This window comes from Malania oleifera, chromosome 1 (assembly GCF_029873635.1).
Source record: "Malania oleifera isolate guangnan ecotype guangnan chromosome 1, ASM2987363v1, whole genome shotgun sequence".
NCBI lineage: Eukaryota > Viridiplantae > Streptophyta > Magnoliopsida > Santalales > Ximeniaceae > Malania > Malania oleifera.
Genome location: NC_080417.1, coordinates 64,150,152 through 64,169,942, shown reverse-complemented (window position 1 = coordinate 64,169,942; position 19,791 = coordinate 64,150,152). Strand labels below are relative to the sequence as shown.

The window sequence follows — 19,791 nt, the reverse complement described above, 5'->3', positions numbered from 1 at the left end:
TTTTTTTTTTTTTCTTTCTTTCTTTTTTTTTTCTTAGAAATCTTCTTGTCAAATTGTGCTGTTCTTGAAAGCTGAAGAATGCTACTTTCAAATGCATCCTTGGTCTTCATTATAGTAGCGATTTTGAGTTTTGATATTTGGTGATACCATCTGGCCATTTTGCGTTGTTTTTAACCTATAATGTTGAATGCGCACGTGTTTTTTCCCCATCTTTTGTTGGCTAATATTACTATACATAATTTTCAGTATATGTGTTAGAATTTTGATCAATGCTAGTTTATAAAATGATTGGATATTATATATTTGCTACATTTGAAGATGCCCGTAATTTATTTGAAACTAAGTTGCATCTTCTCCTTCGCAGTTGAAAAGATTTTTCAATCCTTAATTCATCCTACACAATATTTCAACATGATAGGGAATCACTCTGGTTAGTACTTTTCAGCCATATCAAAGAAACCATAATATTAATTTTTTTTCTTTAATCTTGATAAAATGTAATTTGGTTACTTTGTTAAAATTTAGTTAATCCATGCCAGTTTCATGATATAGTGGTACTTAAAAATTTTGGCTGCAGAAATGAATACTTTGCTGTCAGAGGATGCAAATAATATATTTTTTGTTAATCTTGCTGCAGCTGCACTCCTTTTTTTTTTTTTTTTCTTTTAAATAATAGAGATGAAAATGGTATATATTCATTGTTGAGGAACAAATGTACAAAGAGGAGGATAGGATCTTCCTATAAAAAAAAGAAACTGAAATAGACTCGAAAACAATCAAAACAAAACTGCCTTCCATTCTCTTTGAAGGAGAAAGGCATCCTTTAAAAAAATCCAGCTGTAAAAGATGAGGGAGAATCCGGGTACTGAATCCTTTTCCGAGGCAAAGTGCACGAATTCGTCTTCTTTGAAAAATTCTTTCTGTCCTAATTCCCTATAAAACTGCAAGATGCCATAAGACCATAAGACTGAACCATCACCACTCTTCCCAAAACCTGTAAAAGATATATGTAATAATTCCTCCTCTGAATTTATGCAAACCCGATCCCCCAAGAGAGAGAGCAATGAAAAGATAGATGTGATGCAGATTCTTAGCTATCAAAGCATATGAAACAAACATTTGAAGATAATGCACTAAAAGGCCTCCTACACTGCAATAGATTATTGGTATCAACTCTGTTAAGAACAAGTGAAAAACCAACCAAGTTAACGCTTTTAACTTAAGAGGGAACTTTAGCTTTCGGGGAGGACTGAAAGGATATGGTCAAAGTGCTCAACGAAAGATTTTGAAGGATAGAGTTTGAAACGTGGGGAATCCAAAATCCTACTTTGACTATCTCTTTCACATGAGAGATGACTACCCTCCTCCAACAAAACCAACAAAGAAGAGAGTTCCTCCAGCTTCCAATCGTTTAGAGGCTTATGAAAGTGAAAACCCTATGATGAAGTCATGAAATTATTATGCAATGACATTATTATGCATTAAATAGAGACAATATAAACAAGAAAAAGAAATAGGAGTGCGTAATTCCCCACCCAAGCATCTTTGCAGAGAAGGATTTGAGACCCATTGCTCATAACATATTTTAAACAAGGAATAGTCAAAATGGATAATTTCCAATCACAATAGGTGTACCTCAAGTTCCTACTTTAAGCCCTTATCTTTTTCTTTAGTGATTGATGAACTCACTAGAAATATCAAAAAAAGATCCCTTTGTGTATGTTGTTTCTAGATGATATTGTGTTGATTGATGAAAGTAGGAGTGGTGTGGAATCTAAGTTAGAACTTTGGAGAATCGCTTTAGAGTCCAAAGGTTTTAGGGTAAGTAGAAATAGGGCATAATATATGAAATGTAATTTTAGTAGAGTAAGGAGGAGTATTGGAGATAAGATTAAACTTGATAATCAATAAATTGACAAAACTAGTAGATTTTGATATCTTGGATCTATTATCCAAGTGGAAGGAGAAATTAAAAAGGATGTAATACATAGAATTAAAGCAAGTTAGGTAATCGAGGAGTGCTTTAGGCTTTCCGTGTGATCGTGGAATACCCTTAAAATTAAAAGAAAAGTTTTATAGGACTGCTGTAAGGCTAGTCATGCTCTATGGATTGAAGCATTGGCCAACTAAGAAACATATACAAAAAGTAAAACTTTCTGAAAAGCGATTGCTAAGGTGGATGAGTGGTATAGCATTAAAATCTAAATTAATGAATGAACATATTTGTAATAAACTAGGGATAACACTAGTAGAAGACAAGAGAAGAGAGGGGCGGCTTAGATGGTTTGGGCATTTGATACATAGGCCAAACAGCGCACCTATGAGGAGGTGCAAATTAGTTATTGTTTCTAGTATTATAAGGGGTTGGGTAGACCTAAATTTATCTGGAGTGTGATAGTGAAGAAGGACATAAATAGCTCTTAGTCTAGCAGAGGAAAATGCCTTCGATTGGGTGAATTGACAAAAAAGAATTCTTGTAGTCGACCCTACCTAGTGGGACTTAAGGCTTGTTGTTGTTGAATAATTAGAGGATAAATCTACGCAATACTCTCCCAAGGACTCTCCATAGAACATCTCAAACCCCAATTAGTATCCCAGCAGTTAGAAGGTGTAGCTGCACTCCTTTATTAATACTTTTTGTTTAAATGTGATTTTGGTTATAAACATTGAAGAAAAATCATCTAATTCATGAAACACATGTTTCCACACTACTTTTTTTCTCTCCTTTTGGTTAACATATTTTTGCATTTGTGCCATACTGATATTCAAGTTTGAAAATAGTGTACTATTTCCTTGTTTCCAACCTTTCCTTGTATTTTTTTAGTTGAAGGGAAGATTAACTAGCTAGAAGGACAAAACAACATTGGTGGACCTTTTTGTTTTGTTTTGATTTGTTTTATTTTATTTTATTTTTGATTTGTTTTTGTTTGTTCATTTGGTTTTATTTTGTTTTATTTTATTTTAATTTTTTTAAGTGTTCAAGGAATCAAGGATGGAAACATGGGCAAAATGGGCAACCCATTGCATGGGGCACTTGCAATGCAATGTTGAAGGAGGTTGTTTTGATGTACACGAGTTGCAATGGAACAACAAAGCTCGCTATAAAGAAACTAAAGGAAAAAATTGCAATAAATATTGTGTAAAAGACGCTATTAGCACATGAATTACTTGCAATATGGATTCTGAAAAGGCATCAGAGTGGTGGTTTAATTCCTCATTGCGACTCAATGTTCTCCTTTGGACGCCCCTATCTTTGGCCTTTTGAGTTCTCGATGATGGCTCCACTCCTTCCTCTATCATTCTCCTAGCCCTCATCTACACAACAAAGCTGATCTTCTTGCATTATAGTTGTCCTTCCGCCCTCATCTATCGCCTCGAACCATAGCCCTCTGCGATCATCCTCCTCTGTCGCCATCAGCCTTTTGCGATCATCCTCCTTTACTATAGGGAATAGATCGAAACCTAGAGGTGATCGAAGAGGACTTTGCGGAGGTCATAATCCCATCCCTGAATTTCTTTAAGGTCGCAACACTCATGTATAATGATTGCTCGAAAACCAGCGACTTGAAGGTCCATGTCTTCTTTACTTGACCCTCTCCAAAGATATTTCTCTTCTAAACCATAGCGTATCATTGTGGCAAGGCCTCCTTGGTTGTTAGAATCAAACAGGAGCACTGAATTTTCAGCAACTTTAGTGATCCTGTCTTTGTGATTCTCGCTTTTGAACTAGATATGCTTCTGTTGATTTTTGTTGGTGTCCCTTTCAGTGATTGATTTTGGTTGTTTCCGAGCAGGGTCGTCTTCTTAGGCATTGGTTCTGTCTTCGATAGTGTATGCTTGGATTTATCTAGTGTTAGAGATGGTCCTACAACTCCACCACATTTCTTTCTAGTCATTAGCAGGGCTTTGCCAGCTTTCTAGTCTTAGGCTCTTGGTTGGGTGTTTTTTGATTATTTGCCGTACGTGCTGCTTTGGTAATATGCTCGGTGTTTGTGCTTTCTTGTCTAGTGGAACAGTGTCTGTATTTCTATTTTCCTAATTGCACATGGGTATGGAGGTAGGGAAGTAGAGAGTTGGACATGCTACTGTGAAGATTGAGAAAAAAATTTTCAACGCTAACCATTTGGATAGTTCAACTTACAGTGTCTGAATTTGTATGGAAATTCTTCGCTTATATCTTACTAAAAATGGAGTTGTTCTTATGGATCTTGAGATCCCTAGGGGTCATGCGTTTGGGTCCATTAGAAGCAAAAAATGGGTGAGGGATGCTCTTTTCTGAGAGGGAGACAGGTTCGTATTGAACTAAGGAGCAATGAGAGGGGTGGGTTTATTTGTATTGAGAAGCGACTTCCTGGAGGTCGAAGACAGGCACTTTGTATCCCAGAAGGAAATTAGAATGTGGGATGGCACAAATTTTTAGAAGCCTTGATGAAGCTGTCTATTGACTTTGAGGGACCTATATTATGAGATGTGCAGATTGTGGCTCCAAGACCATAGTTTTTCAAGAGCAGAATTCAGAGGAACATAATGTGTTTTAGAGGCTTTTAGATAACAAATCATTCTTCGAAGTGGTCAAAGAGCATCCGATAAAGGGGAGAAGAATTGGCAATTTGAGAGTAATTTCTCCCCTAATGATGGTAGAGGGGGCTGCAAACGTGGATTTTTCAATAATGGGCTGAGAAGGGTCGTTTGCAGATAAGTTGAGAAGGGTAAAAATAATGTGGTATCATTACCTAGTGGTTAGATGAGTAAGCTAGGTGGATTGGAGTCGGGGGGGGGGGGGGGGGGTGGGGTTAGAAAGGGAGGGTGTGCAAAGCTCTCAAGGAAAATTGAATGGTGAGGTACTAAAAGCATAGTGCTGGAAGACTCGGAGGGGGTAGAGGAGAATATGAGGACTACATTGCTCGATATCGAGCCATAACTATCTTTCGATTTAGTTGGTGGGACGTCTGAAAGGGAGGTAGAGGTTCCTGAGAGTGGGGGGCGAGGGCGGGGTAGAGGAGGTGTTCGATACGGAAGACGACTTGAGCAAATTTTATGAATTTGTGAAGGATTTGTTGGTGGATTAATTGAGAGTTGATTTAGCCTTGTATGAAGTGGAACCTTGGCTCAATTAATAGAATAAAGTTCTAAACGAGAGGGAGTGAAAGCTTTAGGAAGGGATGATGAACTTCCACAAAGCACATAGTTGTATGGGGAAGAATGTATTCAATTGTTCTCCAAAACTCCACAAGGGTGGACTAATGATATTAAGCACAATTTAAACCAAATGAAAGAATTGATAGATAAGGGGTCTTTGCCCCAGTGCTTGAGCCTAATTTTGATATGGTGGACTTTGTTGATATTCCTTCAGTTAAAAGGGGGTGTAACGATGAAGAGGCTGTTTTTTCTATGGCTGGTCTGAACTCGTCCAAATCTGGAAAAGCTATTCTTCCTCTTCCTGTTCAATCCATTATTGCTTCTGACACTTTATGCTATAGTGAGGGTTCTTCTGGGGTTAGTGCTTCTACCATTGGCTTAGGAGGTAGTGAGAGAGACATTTTAGATCCAAATAAAATCCTTGAGGATATAGGTTTGAAATTTGTTAGTCTAGTAGGGATCAAGGTGGAATTGCTAATGAGTCCTACAACTTATGAGCCAAAAAAAAAAAAGGTGTAGAAAGAACTTAAGAATTTGGTTTCTTCTATTAACTATGGGGGAGGGAAGGAGTAGGGAAGGAGGGTGGTAAAAGTTTGAAATTATGAAAATCATCAATTGGAATGTTAGAGGGCTAGGAGAGAATATATAAAAAGTGGGTTAATAAAAAGGTCTTAATTAGATACTCCCCTGATATGGTTTTGATTTAGAAGACCAAACTTGAGAATGTTGAGGGGAGGGGATTGCTGGGGGATTTGGGAAGGTCATAGTAAGGATTGGGCCTTCATATGGTTAGTGAGTGGTACTTTCGTAATGTGGGATACTCTCTTCATTGTTAAAGTGGATATAGTAGGTTTCTTCTCTCTTTCTGTTTTAGTAGATATAAGAGGTCAAGGTTATTGGTGGGTTTCTCGGTGGATTATCCTTTTAGATCAACCCTTAGGAGCTTTTTTTTGGGATGAGCTTGGTTATATGTATGACTTTTGTGCTCCTAAATGGATTGTGGGAGGTGATTTTAATGCGGTGAGGTTCCTTGGAGAGAAAAAAGGAAGTGATAGAGTGATTGCTAGTATGGTGAGTTTTGATTCTTTTATGGGGGAGTGTGGTTTGGGGGACTTTCCTCTTGATAATGCTAATTTTACGTGGTCGGTGGGTGGGGTGGCAGCTAGGCTTGATAGATTCCTTTTCTGTATGAAGTGGGAGGATGGGTTCCCTAATCTCTCTCAATATATTTTGCCAGGAATTGAGAAAGGTTGCTTCGGGATCTAATCCTTTTAGGTTTGAAAATATGTGGTTGGATCACTATTCTTTTCAGCCCCTAGTCAAGAATTTGTGGAATGAGGATGTGGAGAGGGGTTGGGAAGGCTTTAGAGTCATGAAAAAACTTAAAAGGTTAAAAGAAAAAGTTGAAAGATTGGAATAGGGAGGCATTTGGAGACTTAAGGTTTAGAAAGGAAAGTATATTAGGAGAGTTGGTTGAGTTAGATAGGAAGGAAGAAGATACTCTATCGGGGGAGGAAGAGATGAAAAGAGTTTCTCTGAAGAATGAGTTGGAAGAGGTGATTTTCAGGGAAATGAGAAGTTGGAGGCAGAAGATGAAGAGAAGTTTAAATGGATTAGAGATGGTGATTGTAATTCTAGATTTAATCATAGGATAGCGACATGGAAAATGAGGAAGAATTTGATTAGGGAGTTGGAATTTTTTTTTTTTTTGGGCCGGGGGGGGGGGGGGTTCAATATAATCAATCAGAGTCAAATTTTAGCTGAAATCACCAAGTTTTATTCTAATTTGTATTCTGAGGACGGTGTTATTAGAGTGGGACCCTTTATTTAACGAGGAGGGGGGTTGGTTGGAAAGACCTTTCATGGAAGAGGAAGTGAGGGTTACAGTTTTTGGGATGGAGAGGGATAAAGCTCCAGGATTGGAAAATTTTAATATGGTCTTATTCCAGGATTGTTGGAAGGTGGTTAAGGATGATTTGCTTAAGGTATTACTTGTCCTTGTTAAGGATATTTGTAAGGGTGGCATGTAAGTTAGAGAAGCTTATGAAGGAATTCTTATGGTTGGATATGGTAGATAGGACTAGAAATCATTCTATAAGTTAGGAGATGGTTGGTCTAAAATGGAGGAAGGATTGTGTTTGTTTAATTGGTGTCCTAAAACATGTCCTTGGTGGGGAAATGGTTTTGGCGGTTTTCTTTAGAACCCAACTCCCTTTGGCACAAAATAATTTGTAATAGGTATGGGCTTCATCGGAATGGTTTGGATGCTCAAGTTGGAGCAAATATTACTTGCAGGCATCTTGGAAATTTGTTTTGCACTTTTTCTTCATGTTTGTTATAAAGCTGGTAATGGGGATAGTATCTGCTTTTGTGAGGATCAATTGGGTTTGGGGTGCTTCTTTTATTCTAGAGTTTTCATGTCATTTTCGTTTCCCTCTTTTGAATTTTTCCTTAATTTAGGGAAGAAGTCTTATAATTTTCATTTTATGAGGAACTTGGACGAGAGGAAAGAAATAGATTATGAAAACACGTTTGTTTCTATACAATGAAAGGTCAGTTTGGTATCATTTTTGTTTTTGTTTTTTTTTTTTTTTCTGTTTTTGTTTTTTTCTGTTTTGTATAGGGAAGAAACATATTGTAAAATGCATTTGTGTATGTTCCCAATTTTCTATTGCTATCTATCAAATTTCAAATGTTTGCGAAAATACTAAAAGCAATATTTTGGTTGTTTGGCAACTTCTTGTCAGAATTAAGTTTTTTGGGTTAAATCATGCATTTTATACATTCTTTTTTTTATTTATTAAAATAAAAATAAAGTGATCATATGAATCTAAAATATAATTAAAATAAAGATGTCCATAAATTTCAAAAAAATTAAAAAATAATAAAATCCGTTTACATAATATATATATATATTTCCTATTTTTCAATTGTCATGTACTATAAGATTTTTCTTGTAAAGTGCTTTTTAAAATATAATCATAAAGTAAAATAATTATAATAATTTTTATTTTTGTTATAGTATTTTTACTTTGTATTATTTTGTTCTTTTATTGTTTTAATCATATATATTTTCTATTTGTTATTTGATTCAAGGACAAACAAGCCTTTGTTTAATCATATTTTTTAATTTTTTTAATTTTCCAAATATTAACCAAACAGGTTGCTAGTTTTTGACTTTTAGTTTTCTTATGGTTTTTGTTTTCATAATTTTTGATAGTGACACCAAACAGCCTATAATTTAATCTTGTTGCTGAATATCCTTGATTCTTTCCACAGGTCTCTTGGAAAGGGACAGAATTTGGTGTATACCCTGTGAATTTTTCTTGGAAATCTTTTGTAGCTCCTTTGATTCATGTTGCCAATTTTAATCCTTAACTTTGGCATTCCTTCATTTGGAAAACTGTGTTTCCCTAAACAATAAAAGCTTTCAGTTGGAGAACTCCTTTTGGCAAAAAGTTATTAGAAGGAAATTTGGCTTTCAGGTAAATGGGTGGGATGCTAACTAGGGTTTAAAATGTTCTTTCAAGTCCTTGGAGGTGTCTATCACCGCTTTACGGACATTTTATTATGTACCCCTAATTTTGGGTGGGCAATGGGTTTCACATTCATTTTTCATAAGACTGGAAGACCCATGGGTGTGTGACTTGGCACTTCTCATTTCATTTCCTCATTTGTATCGTCGTTCTTTATTGCAGTGGAGCTGTTTCTTCTTTCTTGCTATTTAATGGGGATAATTTTTCATGGGATTTCCATTTCCTATGATGTCTAAATGACGGCAAGGTGGAGGAACTATTGTCTTTGCTTTGTTTGTTGGGAGGGATGCCTTCCTATAGGGAGGATATGATCATTTAATATTGATTTTAATTTAAAAGTGTATAAAATGAATAATTTAATCCAAAAAATTATTTCTAGATATTAAAATTTTCAGCAACAAGTTGTCAAAACAATTGAAAATCATAAAATCTGGTCTTTAGTTTTTTGGTAAACAGGTGAAAACCAGCAACAGAAATAGAAAATTGAAAATAGAAACAAAAGCATTTAAAATTTTTTTTTTTCATTGTGGAGAAACAGAAACAAAAAACAGAAAACAACAACGATACCAAACTGGCCTTAAGGGTTTTTTTTGTTTGATTGTTCTTAATAGAATTGACTTTAACAAAGTGTTGCAGAGTAGGAGGCCTTCTAAGGCATTATCTCTTGATGTCTGTGTGCTTTGTTTTGATAGTTCTGAATCTGCCTCTCATTTGTTTATGCATTGTTCATATGGAGAATAAGGAATGAGTTATTTGGTACCATTGGAGAAATTGGGTTTGTCTAGACTTGGTGAAAGATCTGCTGGTTTTGTTTTAGGTTTTAACAGGAATAAAGACAGGTCAGCCTTATGGAGATGCATATTATATGCTGTGTTGTGGGGCATTTGGATGGAATGGAGGGTAGGAACTAGAAAGGCTCGCATTTTTAAGGGGAAGAATATTCCTTCGTTTTTGGTTTGGATAGGATTCAATATTTGGCTTCTTTATGGGCTGTTGCAGCGGATTGTTTCATGGGTACAAGTTTTGCCAATGAACAGCATGATTAGTTGGTTGAGTCACATTACTGTTATCATTTATTTTATATATTGTTATTTTTTGTAGTTGGATTCCTTATTCTCCTTTTTTGTACAGTCTTTCCTCCTATCAAATAAAATAAATAAATAAAGGATTTCATTTGGATTACATTCTTCAAAAATCAAAAACAACGATTTGCTGCAGAGGAGAATACCTAGTATGGCATTGCCACTAGATGTGTTTTTGTTATAGCATTTGGATGACTTATTCACATTTGTTTTTACATTGTCCTTTTTCTTGGAGTATACAGATTCATTAATTCGCTGTTTTTGAGGAGAGTTGGGCTTATCCTTCTTATTTTGTGGCATTTCTGTTCTTTATTTTAAGGGTTCTAGAAAGGAAAAGGGGAGGAAAGTTCTTTGGAGGTGTACAATTTTTTAGATCATTTGGCATACATGGTTATAGAGGAATGCTAGAATTTTCAAGGGTAATTGATACTACTCCTATATAGGTTTCGACTAAAGTGGTTTTTCTTGTATTTCTTTGGTGTGTTGTGGATGATTGTTTTAGAGGCGTTTCTTTAACTGATTTGCCACAAGATTGGAGAGCTATGATCCATTAGTTTTGTTTTGTGGATATTTTTTTTTTTCAGTTGGTTAGAGGATCTTGTTGCCTTCTTTGTATCTTTTGTAAAGTTAGAGATGGAGGCGAGAAGTAAAGGAGAGAAGAGAAGAGGGGAAAAAGAGAGGAAAAAAATGTTTGGAGGTTTCCTAGAGTCTACGTACAATTCTAGGTCTACCCTCTTATATATTATTAACAATAAGAAAGTCTTACGGACAAAAAATACCCCCATTAAGACAACCTAATTATTAAAATAATGTATTCTCTTCTAACTCTCCTCCTCAAGTGGGTGGTGTATATCACCTAAGCACAGCTTGTAACATGCATTAGACAGGGTGGGCTCAAATAAGGCTTCGTAAAGACATGGCCTAACCTAAGATGAAGAAGGGTTGGGGGAATTAGTGAATTTGAAGTGTTCGGTGATGTATGATGTAGGGGTGTAATCAGTTCAGTTCAATCGGTTTTTTGTAAAATCCCACACGTAAATCGAATTATTTGGTTCCTTATATTTATGAACCTGACCGAATCAAATGATTGTCTAAAATCGAACCGAACTAAACCAAAAATATTCAGTTGAGTTTGGTTTGGCCTCTTGATGGGCCTTGATTACGCCTACTAAAAATTAAAGCTGATCTTGTAGATTTATACCTATTTTATTAGAAAATTTGCCCAATGTAATTCTTATTTGAAATATAATTGGATATTTATTCTATAAATGAATTTTTGAATTGGTTTTTAGAGAGATTCTTTAAAAATTTCAAAACTGGTAATTGAATATGCCTTCTTGGTTTATATCAGTTTTTTCAGTTTCATAAAACACAACCAAAACTGAACCAAAATATTCTATTTACCAATTTTTTGAACTAAACTGAACCGAATGACATAAAAAATTGGTTTAGTGCAATTCGGTCGTTTTCATCAAATCAGATTTTTTTTAATTTTTCTTATTCTTTTTTATTTTTGAGTTTTTGCTTTTTTTTTTTTAATTTTTTTTTTTGAGGATTCCGATTGCACATTCTCGTTCGTAATATATCTTCCTTAATTAAAAAAAAAACTGCCTGATTGATTATTTCACAAAGGGAGTCTTCCCAACCTTCTTCAACGCAACATTCCTAAAAAAATGACAATCAACTTCTATGTGCTTAATCCTTTCATGGAACACTGGATTGCTAGTAATATAAATGGCAGCTTGATTATCTCAAAACACATCTATTGGCTTCATTACCAAGAATTCATCTTTGACATAAGAGACTTTAGCCAAATAAGCTCACGTGTTATGAGCCACAGCTCGATGTTCTGCTTCAGCACTAGATCTTGCTATAGTAGTTTGTTTCTTGCTATGCCAAGTAACAAGATTACCTCGCACAAATGTACAATATCTAATTGTAGACCTTTGATCCAACCCAATTTGCATAAGATTTTATGACAATCTCACAATTTCTATTACATTTATATATCAAACCTTTTTCACGCGAGCCTTCAAGATACCGTAAAATCTTACAAACAACATCCCAATGTGGTTGTTTGGGATTTTCCATAAATTGGCTCACCACCCCCACTACAAAAGATATGTCTAGTCTAATGACAGTTAAGTAGATTGACTTGCCAATTAACTGGCTATACTGACGTTTGTCTTCAAAGTCTAGTCCAATATCCTTAGACAACTTCACATTGAGATCCATAGGAGTATCAACTAGTTTGACTCCCAACAAGCCAGTCTCACTTAACAAGTCCAAGGTATTCACTGAGATATATTCACCCCTTTCCTATAGGCTTCGCTGTATAATCTCAATGCCAAGAAAGTAATGTAGAATATGCACATCCTTGATTTGAAATTTTGTTTGAAGCCACTCCTTAACTTCCACAATCCCACTATGGCTGCTGCTTGTGATGATGATATCATCAACATAAATTGCTAAAAGTACCACACCTATCTCCGTTTTGTGGACAAAAACTGAATGATTAGAGTAGCGTTGGATAAAGCTAAATGCAGAGACTACAACACTAAATTTATCAGACCGAGTTTGAGGGGATTGTTTAAGACCATAAATGGCCTTATGAAACTTACATACTTTTCCATCCTCCCCTCTGAGCAACATACCTAGGAGGTTGCTCCATGTATACCTCTTCCTAAAAATCTCTGTACAAGAAGGCATTCTTCACATCCAATTGATATAAGTGCCAATCAAAATTAATTGCCAATGAGATCAATGCACGAACATAATTAAATCAAGCAATAGTAGAAAGGTCCCCAAATAATTAATACCATATGTTTGGGCGTACCCCTTGGCAAACAATCGAGCCTTGAGCCATTTGATAGTTCAGTTAGGAAGATATTTGATAATGTAGACCCATCAAAGCCCAACCAAATCTTTTCCAGGAGGAAGTTCCACCCAAGTCCCATGCCCCTCAAGTCGTCAAGGCATCCATTTCTACATCCATTGCGTGCTTTCTCCCGAGGTTAGCAAGTGCTTCAACATGCAAGGAAGGGATAGAAATTGAGGAAATATACAAGGCAAAAGAATGCATAGGACTAGGAGGGTGAAGAATTGAAACATATTGAGCAATAGGATAAGAAACTAAGGATTGCTGAGCAAATGTTTGACTACCTTTCCTGTGAGCAATGGGCAAATCCAAGTCACATTGGGATGGATCTCTAGAACCAGAAGTCAAAATAGTGATGGGTAAAGGAGGTGCTTGCATGGTGATAGTGATGTCTGTGCTTGCCTTTTGTTGTTCATAAACTCTCATTTGTTTCTATGGATTAGTAATTGATGGATTTGGAAGGGGGGCAGAAAATTTCTCGAGAGGGATATGGGTAGGAATAAGAGGATCAACACAATAGGGGGGGACAATAAATTGATGACGGAATCAAAATGGATTCATCCAAGGAGGACCTGACACTGGAAAAATAGGGTGTCCCCTTAAAAAAGGTGACATCGACACTAACTTATTTCCTATGAGTGTGGGGATCATAACATCTATATCTTTTATGAGTTCTTGAGTACCTAACAAAGGCATATTTAAGAGCACGAGGAGAGAACTTGTCTTGACTAGTATGTGGAACATAAACAAAACATGTCCACCCAAAGACATGAGGCACAACAAAGAACATGGATGTTTATGGGTACACGATAGAGAAGGGAGTCTGTCCCAATAGAACACTTAAGGCCATCACGTTGAGCATAAAACAAGCTGTAAGAAGAGCATTGTTCCATAAGATTTTGTGAACATGCATATGAATGAGTAGAGACTGTGCTATGATAAGTAAACTTCTATTTTTTTTAGTTACTCCATTCTACTGAGGGGTATGTACATGATGTTTGGTGAATAACCCCTTTGGCCAAGCAAAAAAACTGAAGCTCATTTTGAGAAAACTCAAGTGCATTGTCAGATTCGAAAATTTTGAATGCCGACACAAATTAAGATTTTATTTCCTGGTAGAATTGAGTAAATACTTTCAAAATTTATACGTATATTTTGACAAATAAATCCAGGTCATACGCAAAAAATCATGTGCATTGGACACAAAATATTGATGACCTATTAAATTCTTAACTCTACATGGACCTTAAATATCTTCATGAATAAGAGGAAACAATGATTTAATATGAGATTTGACTCTAGATGGAAAATATGTCCTAATATGCTTTCCCAACTGACACGCAAAACACTCAACAAGAGAAATAGACTCGAACATAGGAAAAACTTGTAGTGTTTGAAGGGATGGATGACTCAAATGAGCATGCTGTTGATCAATAGAAACACCATGAGTAGAAATTGAGGGAGCCGTATGACAAGAATTGGACGCACTATGACCACCATTGAAATAGTACAAGCCATCCTTCTCAAGTCCTCCACCAATCCTTTTCTTTATATGGAGATCCTGAATAACGTAGCGCGAAGGAAAGAAGGTCACAGAACGGTTATGTTAGTTAATTGACTAACTGATAGCAAGTTCAAGGGAAATTTAGACACGTATAACACAAAAGAGGAATATAAGTACTTGAGAGAATATTGCCAGAGCCACAAATTGGTGTAACCGAGCTATTATCAAGAGTAACCTTAGAGTGTAAAGTAGTGGATTCAAAGACTCAAACAAATTAGGACTGCCTGTCATATTGGAGGAGGCACTAGAATCTATAACCCAAGGTGAGGAAGATGAAGAGGCAAGAAGCTCGATTGTATGTGAATAGCCACAATAGCGTCAGATGTAAAAGATGAGTATGGAGTTGGTTGAACTATACAAAAAATATTGTTAAACTCCTTTTTTAGGGCATTGTGGATGATGTAGACTCCTTTAAGACATTGTGGATGATGTACTCAACTCCCCAGTGGCGTGGCTTGGTGCGTTTGAAGTGTCAATAGTAGAATCGCTCTTCACAAGAGACTTATTGGCTCGAGCTGGTTTCCCAAGGAGATTTCTGCAGCGATCAATGGTATGATTTTTCTTGCCACAGTATGTGCAAATGCGCACAATTGTATCTGTGGCTTACTTATTGTGGGAAGGAGCTTGAGAAGTCAGGCAGCACACTAACACAAACAGCACTTTCAGGACTTCAAAAAACCAGAACTTACAACACTTCATACTCTCCAAAATCCAGAACTTCAATTGGCAGCTATGACACAGAACTGAGCTTACAATATCCTAGAAGGAATTAACCACCAAGAACGAGGCAGACCACAGCAAAATTACTTTAGGCATATAATAAACAACCTGGCAGCAGCTCAAGGCATTATGGCTGTTAGCAACTGGAAGTGAATGCAAAGAACTGGAAATAAATGTTTGAACACCAATTGAAACCAACCAGAAATCGGCACAAGATTGCAAGCAATAAATCACGAACAGGAAATTAATGTTTGAACACCAATTGAAACCAACCAGCAATCAGCACAAGATTGCAAGCAATAAATCATGAATACATGTCATTAAAACAGCATCATCAGCAACCACTGAATGACAGAGGAACATCAGCAGCAGCTGCAGCAGGATACTAGAAACAGAGCATAACTGACTTTGCATCAACAAATCACCATGAAAACACGCAGCATCCTGCCAAGGATGCTGTTCAACCTAACCCAGAGGGGATGTGTCTTAAACAACTCTGACCAACCAAAAAATAGGATTTTAGGACTGATTTCAGGAGGATAAGGAGAAAAAATGAAAAATAGAGTATCAAAACCAGTTCAGATGAATCAGATTTGAAGGAGATCAATGCTCTGAAACCATGTTGTAAAGTTAGAGATGGAGTAGAGGATGAGAGAAGAGGAGAAGAAAAGAAAAAGAGAGGAAGAAACCCGCTTCTTGGAGTCTATGCACAACTATAGGTCTGCCCTCTTATATATTATTAATAATAATGAACTCTTAAGGACAAAATACCCCTGTTAACACTACCTAATTATTAAAATAACATATTCTTTTCTAACTGCATCTTTATCTTCACTCTTAATAAATTTATTTTTACATATGTTTACCATATATAAAAGTGCGGGTAGTGTATTTGATTTTTTTGACAAAAATATTCTTATCTTTTCAATTACAACAAAATATTCCCAAAAGGATTTAATTTATCCCAAATTAGATAAAATTGCATTTGGAAAGTTTATTTTAGATAGGTTGAGGTTTGAACCTAAAAGAAAATAGTCCATTTAGTTAAGAAACAAAATGAAAGTAACAATTTCATAAGAACTAAAATGGAGAAAGAATATCTTAAAAAATATGGAATAGCTGAACCCCTCTGTATGTCATAAAACTATTGTAAAATGTCTAACATGAGTAATAACTTGACTTCTGAAAAATATATATTATAAATAAAATCATAAATATTGAAGTACTGGTCAAATTTGTTTGAAATTAGAACTTACTAATTTCCTAGAATGAATCAGAAAAATTGCTGATTTGAGGGTTTTCATTAACGAATCATAACGTATGTATATGTTTAACTAATGATACATATTGGAATTGTGTATTGAAACTAGAGAATTCTTCTCATGAGTTCCATTCTACCACTTTAATATGTGAATTAAGCATTATATTAATATTCTGTAAATCAAAAGCATGACTCATAGACACTTAATATACAAACAGTTAATATTGTTTTTTAAATGATTTTAAATTTTATACAAAAATAAATTTATCTTAATGGTTCAAAATTTTAAACATTAATTGCATATATTGTAAATTTCACATGCAACATGCGTGCATCTTATAAAATTAAATAGCTATAAAATTTTATAAATATATAAATATTTTAAATGAAACATCCTTTCAAACAAATAACATCCTTAACATTTTAAAATACCTTATACATGCTTATATCCAAATAACTATTCTTAATTCTGACTATATATACACACACGTACGTATGTACGTACGTAGGTATGTATGTATGTATGTATGCATGCATATAATATTTTATATTGATAGAGAAAGAAAAGATTCTTATAGCTGACTGTATGTATCCCTACTATTATATAATAACTTAATCATTACTTTAATTGAGTTTTCCTTGTTGAAAGCACTGTCTCATATGATATCTTCCTAACTTTTTTATCTTTAAATTTAATTTTAAGCTCAATGAATGTATTAGTAAATGTATCATACATATCTAATTGAAAATAATTACAAGAAGGTATTAGCAATTGGTTTAATACATTCATAGATTAATACCTGCATAACTATATTACAGTTTTATAAATATAAGAATTTAAAGTTTTCTCCTGAAGTCAGGTAAATGCATGTTTAATCTTTCTAATATTGTAATTCTAAAAAAATGGTGGCCTGTCAATGTTGTATTCATAACACCAATACTCTTTGAAGTTTGGTAACTTGTGGAACATGCATCAAACACTTTATAAATAGATCCACACTTCTAAAAATATAGTTTTAATGTCGGAAAGTTTTATTGATGCTTCTCAAATACTTGTTTGACACTCATCCAAGACTTTTTAAAAATATGATTTAGACATGTAATGAAAAATTATAATATGACTTTACTTTTTCTTACTCATAAAAAGTTATGATTACAAAAGAGTAACATTATAACTTGGGGATTTTGCCCTTGTTGTGTAGTGCCCTATATTTTTAGGATTTTTTATGTCTTTATAGGTTTGTCATGTCATAGTTGTGTCACATGTCTGTATTACAAAGAAAATTCAAATTTCTTTAAGTGGTCTTTAGCATTTGTACTTCAAGTTTTAAGCTTAACTAAGACTATATTATCAGTTTATTTTTAAAAATATAAACTGTATTAGGAGTTATCTAAAAATACTATTCAAAGTTATTCACTTACTATCAAGTGCAAAGCATGTGACATGTTCATTGGCGTATATATGTGTGCATGCTTGTGTGTGCGTGCGCACCCATGCTGCAAAGTATCTGATGGTTTTTCTACACCTGGATGCGTCCAGTCTGTATTTTTGTTTCAGATGGAAAATCATGCCCTAAGTCTTCTATACAACAACTATCTGACCTGACTGCTTGAATTTTGCGCTGCTGCTTGTTTCTTGGTGTCCATTATTTTCTCCTCATTTCTCTCTCTTTTTAATTTTTTTTGTATTGATTTGATAACGACTAGTGTAATTTTGAATGTCTTGGCTGTTGACTTAACTGCAAATAATCTCTAGTTGTCTTTTGGGGAGGCTAGGTGACTGTTTTGACTTTTGAGAAAAGTGGGATTATGTTTTAATAAGTTAGGACCTTTCAATTTGTCCTTGCATATTTCAACCCAACTAAACAAAGAGAATATATTTTTGCTGAAACCAACACCACCTGTGAAAAAAAGAGAGATGAGAACATTGACTAGCAATGGAAGATCTAATTATGCGTAGGGATAGCTTTAATTAATCTGAAAGGATTTTTAAGCCTCCACATATTCCTTCCGCATTTGTTTTGGTAATTAGTACCTCCTGGGTTGCTTCATAAAGAAATTGTTTACTCTATATCTTGCAGCACTATAAAAGTCTGCTGATGTAAATATATCTTTTAGATGTTTGCAGGCGTGGCAGCAGCTCGTGTCAAGGATCTTTTTGCTAGCGCCAGATCATTTGCACCTTCCATCATTTTTATTGATGAGATAGATGCTATTGGTAGCAAGAGGGGTGGACCTGATATTGGTGGGGTAAGATAATTGCTATCATCTTCCTCTCCCTTCCCCACTTCCCTTCAAAATGGATAAAGGAACAAAAACACCTGATACAATCAATATCTAGACCAAGGGGGGGCAACATACTTCCCTGGAGGATGGCATGTTGATATTTCTTATGTAGATTAACAGGCAAGACGGGTCAATACCACTAATCTAGTTGGTGTATGAATAGTTAATTAAGCCACAACATCAATTATATAAGTAAAAAATGTATTGGTCACCAGGCTTTTTCTTTCTCTCGTGGTGATATTTGGCCAGTAATTGTTGACACCTCCGTAGTTATTACTTATTAAATATTTCTTTCTATGTTGTGTAAGATCAGCCTAACTTTAGCACTTCCACCCTGGCCCCACAGTTATTCATTTAAAATTTTTCATTCATCATGCTTATCCATCATCTTTCTGTTAATTTTAATTTTTTAATTTAATCATAGCAGTTATATAGTTTATGCATTCAGATATATACTTTATTGATTTTAAAAAAAAGTTCTGTATTACTTAAAAACTTAAAAAGTATTTATTTTAGCCCTGTAGTGTGTCTGAATTAATATCTGAGCAGCTAAATAACCTCCCCTTTACTTCTAAAATTCAAAACTGCTATTTGTTATCAATTTTTGGATCTTAAAGCATTCACACATATCCATGTATCATGGATACCAGAAGGATACTTTGAAGCATCTAGTAGAATTATGGCACCATGGTCATCTTAGCATGAGTACCTAACCTGATATTTATCATTTATGCGTATTTTTTTTTTTTTAGTTCGATTTTTCCAAGCTAGTGTGATGGTCAATTAAGAACGGTTCCTCATACAGGTGTCCTGCATTTAAGGCAATTTGCCCCATGCAAAAATCATATGCTCAGATGCTTGTTAATTTAGCATTTTCATTTTTTTTAATCCAAAGTTGAGCTAGGCAATGGGGTAGCTCTTTCCATGCACATAAACCTCTCAATCCTCGTTGAAAATTGGATGGGTATTTGAATGCTGTGCACTTATGCTAGTAACGATTTAGTTTGTGGAAATAATCGTATATTTACAAGTTTGGCTTTCATATATATGTTCTCTGGGGATTAAGTTTTAGTTGAGAGCATTAGGTTTTGTTACTAGTGAATAGATTGTAGTGACTTTGAGATCTATATGTCAACACAACACTGTATGCGATGTACTTGAAGGCGTACTTCCTCGCTCCCCTTTTTAATTTTCTTCTCAATGATTTCCATTTCCATGCTTGAAAGGTTTATATTACTTTACTTCCCCTTCCTGTGCAGGGTGCAGCCTTGTAACTCATGGAGAGGTTAACAAACATTGAATAATGAATAACTGCAATTATGGGA

General features: G+C 35.1%; 1 protein-coding gene across 2 annotated transcripts in view; it reads left to right on the top strand.

Annotated features, from left to right (window-relative positions):
- LOC131160027 (probable inactive ATP-dependent zinc metalloprotease FTSHI 4, chloroplastic) overlaps window positions 1-19,791 on the top strand; it is a 77,808-nt gene that overhangs the window by 42,460 nt on the left and 15,557 nt on the right. For both annotated transcript variants that reach the window (XM_058115322.1, XM_058115316.1), the window contains exon 5: window positions 18,299-18,430. In XM_058115322.1, coding sequence (XP_057971305.1) covers window positions 18,299-18,430 — 132 coding nt within the window. The remainder of the gene's footprint in view (window positions 1-18,298; window positions 18,431-19,791) is intronic.